Source organism: Bidens hawaiensis, unplaced genomic scaffold, assembly GCF_021521415.1.
Source record: "Bidens hawaiensis isolate Kalapana, Puna unplaced genomic scaffold, B.hawaiensis_p1.1 tig00044063_1, whole genome shotgun sequence".
Lineage (NCBI taxonomy): Eukaryota > Viridiplantae > Streptophyta > Magnoliopsida > Asterales > Asteraceae > Bidens > Bidens hawaiensis.
The window spans coordinates 105,771-117,135 of NW_027497807.1; the positions used below are offsets into that span (position 1 = coordinate 105,771).

The 11,365-nt window shown below is 34.3% G+C and overlaps 2 protein-coding genes across 2 annotated transcripts; one reads left to right on the forward strand and one right to left on the reverse strand.

Moving 5' to 3' along the window:
* Positions 1 to 433: 433 nt before the first annotated feature.
* LOC143594694 (protein SGT1 homolog) lies at positions 434 to 4,345 on the reverse strand. The gene is made up of 10 exons (XM_077073941.1): positions 4,159 to 4,345; positions 2,843 to 2,912; positions 2,607 to 2,731; positions 2,364 to 2,505; positions 2,173 to 2,269; positions 1,980 to 2,045; positions 1,621 to 1,759; positions 1,364 to 1,440; positions 1,173 to 1,277; positions 434 to 552 (listed from the first exon to the last, which is right to left on the reverse strand). Exons 1-10 carry the CDS (start codon positions 4,316 to 4,318, stop codon positions 445 to 447), a joined length of 1,089 nt encoding a protein of 362 aa, XP_076930056.1. The 5' UTR covers positions 4,319 to 4,345; the 3' UTR covers positions 434 to 444.
* A 3,725-nt stretch (positions 4,346 to 8,070) lies between these two features.
* On the forward strand, positions 8,071 to 11,360 carry LOC143594695 (uncharacterized protein At3g49140-like). Its single transcript, XM_077073942.1, has 10 exons — positions 8,071 to 8,180; positions 8,373 to 8,565; positions 9,376 to 9,478; positions 9,566 to 9,633; positions 9,741 to 9,932; positions 10,023 to 10,136; positions 10,216 to 10,530; positions 10,620 to 10,772; positions 10,859 to 10,954; positions 11,111 to 11,360. Exons 1-10 carry the CDS (start codon positions 8,080 to 8,082, stop codon positions 11,213 to 11,215), a joined length of 1,440 nt encoding a protein of 479 aa, XP_076930057.1. The 5' UTR covers positions 8,071 to 8,079; the 3' UTR covers positions 11,216 to 11,360.
* The last annotated feature ends 5 nt before the right edge of the window (positions 11,361 to 11,365 follow it).

An 11,365-nucleotide genomic window follows, 5' to 3' on the forward strand; every position in this document is an offset into this window, starting at 1 on the left:
GCTTTGGTTGAGATGGCTGGCTACAATTTATAGAGTCAGGTGTACATGAAAAACATTTTGTTTGGTGAAACGAATGGTGATAAACGAGTGGATCAAAATCCATTAAAAGACACAAATAAGTGGTTATGAGTCTTAAAAAGGACACGTCTACTTAATCATTTAGGACTAGGGCCTTAAAATTAATAAATCAGAAACCATTTTAAAGTATAAGTCTACTCCATATAAATTTGCAAAAACAGCCAAAATCTAATATAAAGAAAGATCAGCTTCCATAAAATCAGCCAAATATATGCCAAAACTAAAACCACAATTCAATTCAAAAGCGGACGATATGACCGGAATGCAAGCTAGTACATAGAATATGGACATACAGCTCCAAACCACAGCCATGATAGAAAAGAAGATGAGGTCCAACACAAAACACACGATCTTACCGATTCTTTCTTAATATTCCCATTTTTTCATTTCCATACCGTCTGGAGGGGTTCCTTCCACCACTTTTGATCCCACTTCTTTCCAGTTTGTCGACAGCACTGTCCCACTTGACTCAACCTGTTTTTTTCCCCCAAAAAAAGACAACCCGTAACTAATAACGTACATGTAAATAAATGTTTCAAAGTAACTGTGGCAAATGAGTGGAGTCGGGGGGTTACGAAAAACAATTTTTGTCCGATTAAGTATATTCTTTTACATTTAATTGGTGTGTCAAATATAGTTACAAAAGTTGTAACTATTTTAAGTGATGAGTTTATATTTTGATTAAAATGATCCAACATGCGAGACGAGTCCAGACTCCTTCATAAGTAGAGGTGCTAAAATGGGCAGTCGAGTAATGGTTCGAAAGAGGTCAGGTTGCATTGACTGCAAAAACTGTCCATTTTCTAGTTTCTTATTAAACTAAAGTATTAAATCATGATTAATAAAACTTTCTACTAAAATACTAGTGTATCTTTTTGAATAAAACGTGTAGAAAACGGAAGAATCTAAATACACTTTAGACAACTTTGAACACGTTCCACACTTCCACGGCCAGCTTCACTTTTACACAAGTATTAAAAATTACCCATTTGACCCGTTAAAAAACTAATAAAAATTTTAACGGAACAAATTGTCATCTCTTAAGTTCAATGGCAAGAGAACCAATTTGCAAATCAGGAAAAGAAGAGACTTACAAAAGATTTTCTCATGGCCCTTCTTGTATCGTCATCTGCATCTTTGTAAATATCACGGAAAAACTTGTTAAGAGCCGCATCACCATCAAGTTTTTCATCCTTTTCCTGAAAAATACATAATTTAATTAGCCACACAACCGGACCATCATTTGTGCCTCCTGATCCCTAGAGCACAAAATCAACGTTCATACCTCTTTTTTCACTTGAGCTTCAAGCTTATCCCAGTCTTTGGTTGGCCTTGAAGAAGGATAAGTTGGTCTTTGAGCAGCTACATGACAGAAAACGCCATCAGCATATTATCTGATTATTATAACTAAGCACATCAAAGCACTATTTGAGTATTTTCTACAACTCTTTTTACTACAGTTCGTTACTGATTCTAAATATTCAAGATCAAATAATTACTTTCAAAACGCAACAAAACTGGTTGTCATAAATAATGACCTACCTGTAGCAACATTGCTCTGTCGCACAACCAAATTGTTGTTAGTAAATTCAAGAGCTGTCCAATGTATAGTTTCAGCTTTCGCAAGCCGGATTTCAACTTTGGTATATAGAACATCGTATCGGCACTTTGCAGGGACAATCTGTCAATTTAAAAAACAAAGGTATTAGGTGATGTGAAAATATTATATCACTAGCACAACCACCTCACTGTTAACATAATGTTCCCCTATGCATGGGAATTTAATTTATATAGTAAATTGCCATATATGCCTGACATATTTTTAAACCACAGAAAGAAAGAAATAAGTCAAACAGGTTGATTTGACTGTTAGAAAGCAATTCCGTGTCCGTGTATCTCACCTTTCCAAACAAGCGAGGCTGGAAAACGTATGGATCTTCCCCAGGTACCTCAATGGTAACACTTAACTGGAAAGCAACAACCGAATTTGTAGTGTATAAGAATAACTTTTTCTTAATCAAACATACATGCAAATTATGAAAAATAATCCTGATAAATATATAACAATTAGAATAAAGTAGACTTTCAACATACAATTTGCTCCCCGTAACTGACAGACACGCTGTTAGCCGGTATTCCCTTGGCAAACACTGTCACAACAACCTCATCTGGTTTCTGATAAAACTCATGTCTGCAGATATAAAATCAGCTAGAAATCATCAACACCTAATGCAATCTACATCAAAATCACACACTATATTCTAGATATTTGAAAAGATTCAAACCTGTATTTGGGTTTGGCTGGTGTCGCAATCACCTCACTGGATGTGTTCTTTACTTCTTCAACATCTATTGTAGTCGAACTAGGAGCCACAACATTAGTAGGGGTTGCATCTGATGATTGTGTTGGTAGTTCACCAGTTTCCTCTGATTTAGAAATCAAGCAACCGTCATAAAGGCAATAGCATGCTCATAAATCTAAAAATCAGATTCCGATGCTGCTAGCATTTTTATGAATATTTTATTACCTACAATGCACTTGTCACACTTTTTTATCCAATCTGTGAATCTTGTATCTCCTGGAGCTAATTTGGAACCGGCTTCAAAGGCGGCTTTGGCAGTCTGATACTCTTCGAGACTGAAACATGCTGTCCTGTATATAGAAAGAAAGTTACAAAATATTCATAAATTCTCTTCAATATATTTCATAAACTGAATAATATTAATAATAATAATAAGCTCGACTTCGTTAAACGAGACTCACCCTTTGCGAAGATAAGCCTTCGGATTCGAGGGGTCCAATTCTATTGCTTTGCTTGCATCAGCAACGGCTTCTGCAAGAAGTAATTTGTAATTTGTGTACAAGTTAGTAGGTAAACACCAAATATACACATGTGGGCCATCTTAGTCTAATCGCAATTGGACAGATGGGAACGCCAATAACTCAATAAATAAATACATAAACAGCCAACATAATATCTCTTTTTAATAATTTGGTACTAATTTGAATTGTTTCTTTCACTACTTAGTCAAACTAAAGTCTAGAATACTGAGCAAAATTAATATTTCGGTTACAGACTTTGTCATTTATGTCTCTAGTTGATTATCGGTTACCTCGGCCGAGATTAATGTGGTAGGCTAGTAGTATAGCTTATATATAAAAGCTCATTTGTAATCGTTACAACAACTTTCGATAGATCATAACAATATTTCTCGCTTATTGGTCTTATCTAATCGTTTCCTAGAACTAGGAGTGCAGATGAGTCGAGCCGAGCCGCTCGTGAGATACTCGAATCGATATAAAACTTGAAACGAGCCAAGCTTTTTCGAGCTCGGTATGGTAAGCTCGTTTAGGCGTCGAGCCTTGTGTATTTTTAAGTTATACCTCTATTAAACTTCTATCCATTAAATTCACACTACACAGCCAACCTGAAGCCAAACTTTGGCTCGTTTAAGACACTACACGAGTACATGAGCTCGATCCGAGCTTAGGCTCATTTAAGGTTTTTCCCAAAATATATAAAAATAATTAAAAACATATATAAATTAAATAATAAATAATAAACGAACTGAGCCCGAGCTTGAAAATCAATTCACGAGCGGAGCTTGAGCTTTAGAAAAACACTTGAAACAAGTCAGACTATAGCTAGTCTAGAGAGCTCGGACTCCATTCGGCTCATTTGCACCCCTAGCTAGACCGTATCTAGCCTTTTTTTATCGTTTCCGTTCAGCATCATAACCAAATAATATCATTATTCATTAATACGGTTAAAAGTTAAAACCATTGCAAACCATATCCAAGGACCACAACAAATATCTATCACAATAATATTAGTATACAATATATTTATATAATACGAGGAAAGTTAACGTACAAATGAAATTAACATGCTAATTGTGAGAATCAAGTGGAGTAATTATATATACAAGTAGAATAATTATGTCATTACTCTATGACGTAATTACATAATCAAACAATTAACACATTAATTTCATTTGTATTTGATCCAAACCTATATAATACATTGTAAGTAAGAGAATTGAGAATATATATATAGATATATATATATATATATATACCGGTGAAGTTATTGAGTTTGATATTAGCCTGAGCACGGTCAGAGAAGAGGTCAGGATTGTGAGGTTCGATGACGATAGCTTGAGAGTAGAGGTCAACGGCGAGTTCGAAATGGTCGTCGATGAAAGCCTCCTTGGCCTTGGTTGCAAGATCGGAAGCCATCGGTGAAGCCTCTAGAAGAAAGACAATGGGATGGAACGAGTATGCAGAGGAATGAATGAATGATTGATTGGGGGTTTTGTTTTATTTATATTTTAAAAAAGACCCAATATTGGTTTATTAAATTATGAAAATTCTTCGTCAACGCTTAAATTATTAAGGGCTGTTTTCGTGAAATTGAAGTTTTGTGGTTATTTTGGGGAAAATGCAAGATATTTTATTTTTTTTAATGTTCTTTTGATTTGGGAAAAACTTTTACTTAAGGTTAACATATATTAACACTTGTTTGAATGAACGATAGTTCAGTGAGATAAAATCGTTCAGTTCAAGAGCCATCTGGTGAACGTCACTTACTTGCCTAATCTCATATCATCACTCAGTGCCGCCAAAACTAAATAATTGGGGCGTGAATCAAACCTAAATCACATAAAAACTAAGTTTATTTCTTACTACTCCATTACCAGCTCATTGGTAATACAACCAATTTTATGCGCTTTCTATAATACCTATAAGAAATTGAAAGTATTTAATTCTCAAGTTGATTATTATGATTTGGTCAAAACTAATTTTTAAGATATATTTTACTTATGGTAAACACATGTAATAGTCTAGCTTAAAGAGATCTTTGATTATAAATTGCGAGCTAGATATACTTTTGATTAAGTAACGCATAGCTAAGTCGTGGTGAATAATTCATTAATTCCTACGCATTACACAATACAACACCAATTAGCCGCAACATATAGATAGTGGTCTCTCTTTCATCAAGCTCTGTCATGAGAGTAGCTACATGTGCATATATGAGAAAAATAATGTGTGTGCATATCGTAAATGTGACCAAGGCGGTTAAGATGGCTGCGATATAGTTTTCAATTTGGAATGTATATTGTATTTGGTTTTCGGTAGTTAGTTTGTAGTTGATGGTCTCTAGTTTGTTGAGGTGATTCGGTCCAGATCGATGCAATGTCGGGCATGTCGATAACCTTCATGTTTTCGAAACCTGACTTGGTTGCATCATGTCAAATCAGACTTTTAAAAGTTTTGTCCCTTTAGGTAAAACAATTGACTTGAAAACTATCTACGTAAGAATATTCTATTTTTGTCCTTATTATTTTATATAAATCTCAAGAATTTATAGTAATCAAGTGCAAGGTTAACAATAAATTCCTTTCTTGTATGCAACTCATGTTGATATCTTTTTGATAATTTATTACTTGTTCTCTTATATAAAAAGAAAAGGATATGCCAGATTGGCCGTTGTAACCCTTTTGTCAACTTTGGCAACTTGCCTCTTGTGGGAAGGCAAGCACCGGATTGAAAGTTCGAGGTAGGCAAAGTAATATTTCCAAGTAGTTTCGATATATTTTCGAAGGCAAAATAGTTAATTTTTCAAATAAAAGTTCTAAGACATCTTTTGATCAAATTATGTTATTTAATTGGCATATAGGTTTACCATGCTCTAGTATCAATCTGTCAATTTTTTTTATCAATAGACCAATAGGGTCGTTTTAAGTATTGTACAACTGTATAACATTGTAAATTCAGTTGGAATTAATTGGATATTAGATCGAACAACTCGATCTTTTATGCTAACTCATTATGACTATTTCTAGTAACATATCGAACCCGAAAACAAAAATTCACCAAGAAAATGCAATAGCATAAACCATTTGTTTGGTTATATTAGCATTAACTTGTTTGTTACTCCTAATTATAATTCCAAACAAACACATAATTAATAGACTCTATATAAGTATCTTCCAATAATAAATTAACTATTTAAATAAAACTCCAAGATTTGTTTTGTTATCTTTAAATTTTTTATTCGATTCACCCTTTGTGATTCTCATCTGTTTATAACTAACCCTCGTTCATATGTGAAATCAAGATTAAACCTTCAAATTCTTTCTCTATCATTTATACATTAATTTCGTGTAAGTACAGTGGATATTTTTTAAAACATATTATCAGAACTTATACTCTTGATTTAAGCTTAGTTGCGGAGGTATATGGGCAGTGCTGGATTTAATTGATATATAATTTTCTTCGCGTTTCAAATAAGTGTATAATACGAGAATTATGAGGGAATCCGATTTTTTTAACGAGTGAACTTGTTGGTTTTATGAAGAAAATTAACTTGAACCCATTGACCGTTATAATTTTACTAAATAATTGTCTTTTATAAAACTTTAACTAAATAAAAACAATTACGAATATAGTTTACCAATTAAATCATTAGTCTTATCTTCCAATTTAAAGAAGCCCAGCTGCTATTGTTATTAATAATAATAATAATATAAAAACCAAATCTTTGACGATTAAAAACACTAGTTTTCTAATAACTCAGTTTTGCCATTCGTTTCACCTAAGACCTAGCTAAGGAAAGACGATTGAAAAGAACCGTGACATTTGCTTTTTGTCCTTCTGGTTTTTGCAAGGTTCTTTCCAATTGGTATATCTGGGTACTTCGTTGAACGCCCCCTTTAATTTTGGAGAAAAAAATTCAAGCGATTTTATTTGAAAAGATTAAAAGTTGATTATAATTATGTAAAACTTTCCCTAAATGAAAATAGCAAAGAGACACCGAAACTAGTACAAACTGCTTGTGAGCTGCTTGCTATCAACTAGTGTAAAACTCGAATTGAGTCATGCTTTAACACGAACTAGAATCTAAAAATAAGTTTGGTTAATAAAGCCGCGTAAATGATAAGCCTCACCATTATATATATATTAAACACCAAAAATTCACCCTAATCACAAAAATCATTGTTCATCAAATTTATCTATTTCTTTACATGATGTACTTACCTATGTTGCATCCTCATAACATAAAATAATAATTCATATGCCACTTTTGTTCGGTATACTACGTGTGATTCATCTGCTACATACCTATTTAATTTATTATTATTACATATTGGGTGCTATGTGCCTTATGTCCAAGGCTTGATGCAAAACTACTATCGAGCCGGGGGTCTCACCGGAAGCAGTCTCTCTATCCCTATGGGATAGAGGGTAAGGCTGTCTACATCTTACCCTCCTCAGACCCTACCATAGCATTGCTATTGGTGGGATATACTAAGTACAATGATAATGATGATGATGATTACTTATTGGTGTATTTAATTTATTATTATATAAAATCTCTAATATCAATTACTATACACATACAATAGCGACCCATGAGCTTCAAGGGGAGCGTATGGGTAAAAACTAGCTACAAAATTTGAATTGCAAAAGCACCATAAATAAATAAGAGAATATTTCATAAAATAGTAACCAACTTTCAAAATTGTTCTAATTAGGCCACTCATGTATATCGGGTCGCTAAATCTTCAAATCGAGTTCACCGATTTTTGTGTGCGTCAAGAAAGAAATTAAGAATACGATGTGGGAGTCGATATTTGCAATGTATGTAATAAAAAAGAAAAAAAGCTAAAAAACATGTTAAAACATTTAATTTAATAATATCAAAGTTCGGCGACTTAATTAAAACACTTTTTAAAATTAAGTGATGGAATTTTAAAAACCTTGTTATATAAATGAAGTCGAAGGTTTTGTTCGAAGTTTCCAAACTTAATCCAAAGATATTATTTTATATTCGCCAATTTCCAAATAGAATATTCGATAATCAGCCAAAGTACAACCATCCTAAGCTTCTTCCCTCACAAAACTACTTTCCTCTTAGACAACACAACCGGATAAACCGGAATCACAATTAAGGCACTCCTTCACCATCTCCAATCCTTCTTTCCAACTCGGAAATGCTCGTAATTGAACCGGCTACCGCCTTCCGTACCACCTCCGTCCGGTTCACCCCTAATTGCCGCCTCTTCTCTCACTCCACCAGCTTATTCATCCCCTGGTATTCAATTAATTAATTCAGCTATTCCTTAGTTAGTTAGTTAGTTAGTTACTTTCTGTAACTAATTAATTATTGTTATACGAGCTGACAATTGAACGAGCTTGCTTCATTAGTTAGTTAGTTAGTTAGAGGTTTATGATGTTAGGGATTGTGGTTATGAATAGAGTGTTTGTTATTGTTGATTTGTGTTAGCAATAAGATTACGAGAAGGAACAATTTCGCGAAGAGCAGAATTAGGGCTTCTGCGGAGGAGCTGTCAGGTCCCGTGAAACAAGCGAAACCGCAGCGGTATCATCCGTCGGAAGATATTTCGGATATCGAAGAAGCGGATGAGAATGGGGACGCGACACTCGGACCTGCTGAAACTAGCAGGACTGTGATTGAGGTAATCTTTGTGTTCATTTGTTTAATAAATGAACGAGCATGAATAAGGAGTTTCATTCGAATAGCTAAATGAACGAACACGGACAGAGGCCATGTTCATTCACTTGTGTTCGTGAACATTCGATAATGTGTTTGTTAACGTCTGTTTATGCTCCTAATGTTTGTTCATTAAAGGTTTTTGATAATTTTAATGATTTTTCTAATATTATCGTATAGATTTAAGAAAAATTATCAGCTATAAAACAAAAATATACGTGTGTTACGTGATCAGTCTATTTGTGAATATGAATGTGATCAATTAAAACATTGTTTGTGTTTGTGAACTGTTCATATTCTTAATGAACGAACACGAACTTCGGTTAGGGGTTTGTGAACCGTTTGATTGCCCGATAAAAGCTTAGCAAATGAACGTGAACAAGGCCTTGTTCGGTTCGGTTACGTCCCTAGTTGTATTTTATTGTAGGTAGATCTTGATGCTAAAAGAAAATCTTCTTGCTATGGATAACCAAGTTGTTTCTGGACAAATAATATGGTCTTAGTTGGTAATTAGTTTCTCATTTGCCATAAACTTTTGTAGCATGTCATAATATTTTAGTTTAAAAGAAATTATGACTGTTTAATAATATTAGCTTAAGGGTTAACAACTTAACATAATGTCATCTACTCATCTTCCTCAGGTTTGTTATGTGACTTGAGTTTCATATTGTACCGATTGCTTTAATAACACGAACTGGTCATTGCTGGAGTCAGCTAACTGCAGAGTTACCCATATTACATGTAGTATTGACTGCAAACATGTTACTTTTGTCAGGTAAACAGCAAAGCAATGCTTATGTTTTCAGGCGTGGTAGGTGATGGAGTCCATGAGAATATTTTCTGGCCAGACCTGCCCTATGTCACCGATGAACATGGAAGTAAGTTATCCTCTCAAAGATCCTGTTATGTGAATTTTATTATGGAAACTTGTTATTTACTCAGTTTCATGTTCTGAGGCATTACAGATATATATTTCCAAGTGAAAAATGATGAAGACATTCTTCAAACTCTTACTTCTGAGGATACCCTTGTGGTAAGGAACATGAATTCAGAGTTTATTATACGTCTAAGGAGTACAGAGTACAGACAGCTGTCTCTTTCAAGTTATGAAGTAATTAACCAATTATAAACTCAATGCAGCAAGTAATAATAGGGTTAGACACGTCTGAAATGGTTAGTGAGATGGAGCTGATAGGTCAAGCAGAGTCTGATTTTGATATGGAGGAAATTGATGATGAAGACAGTGGGACTGAAGATGATGACAATGATGATGATGGTGATTATGATGACGACGATGATGATGAAGACGATGAGAGTGGTGGCTATGAAAATGTGACAACTTCAATGCTTAATTTGTAGTGTTCTTTTACTCATCTGAAATATTATTAAAAGTTATAACCTCTTGTCTTCGTAATGTTGTAGGAATGGGTTTCACTTCTAGAAGATGGGGATGATGACGAGGATCCTGGTGATTGGGCAAAGTTGGAAACCATGCGTTCTTCCCATCCAGTGCAATTTGCTAAACAGATGGCACAAGTAAGCATTCGTTCATTTTCCACTGTGAAGAAATAAAGTTTTCTATTTGTTTTTTGGTGAAGTTTTTGTCTTTCCTTAGTTTGTATCAGATGATCCAGTAGACTACATGGACCAGCCTCCTGCTGGTCTTGCTATTCAAGGCGTTCTTAGACCTGCATTTGTTGAAGAAAATTCGGTCTTGAACAAATATATGATTGACAGTCAGTCTAAAGATGAAGCAAATCAGATTTCTGAAGAGAAAGAAGATTTAGGTGTCATCAATGGCCACAGGTATGAACCGGATGATCCAAACACAGAAGAGGAATTGCAGAAAGATCAAATTACAGGAAATGGGACTTCATATTATAAGCTAGAGTTTGTAAAAATTCATTTGATCTCAGCACATGGAAATCAGGTATTTTGAAATAAACCAACCTGCAGCTTTGGAAATTAAAAAATATCGACACATGTATTATTATATATAATATAACAAATCCTCTACAGATTTTTGTTGAAGTGGACGATTTTAAGAGGGCTAAACCTGATGCTATCGCACATTCGGCTCCCAAAATCATATCACGTCTTAAATCTGGTGGAGAAAAGACAACACTAGCCCTTAAATCCTTATGTTGGAGATGTAAGGGCCTTCAAGTGGAGGTAACATCTGCTCACTTTTTGTAACTTTGTCTTCCAACGTTGTCTAGAAGGGCCTTCAAGTTGTTACTTATTGCAACTAATGACAGGAAGTAGCTGTTATTGGTGTGGATAGCCTGGGATTTGACGTAAGAGTGTGTTCTGGAAGACAAGTTCAAACATTGCGGTTTGCCTTTAAGAAAAGGGTATATATATGCAACTGAAACAAATTTTGATTAAACTTTTTTTTTTTTCAAATCTCTCTTTTGTTAGAAATCAGAATAATCTTTTTGGTGCAAAAATCTGAATATGTTCATGTTCTTTTTGTCGGGTGTTAATGCGCGTTTGTGATTGAAATGCAGGCTTCTTCAGAGTACAGTGCAGAGAGACAGTTGAATAACTTACTGTTTCCGAGAATGCCAGGCAAGCAACAAAAGCAGAAAGAAGCCCATCAAACTGAACTCTAATAAACTAAACTGGGAGTAAAAAATTTGTGGGCAAACCTTTGTGCTCATTATGTACATAGGATGCCATTTTATTTTTTATTGCTCAGTTTTATCATTCTTTATACCTATAAGATTGTAAGTTTAACACTTAACAATCATATGACCACAGCT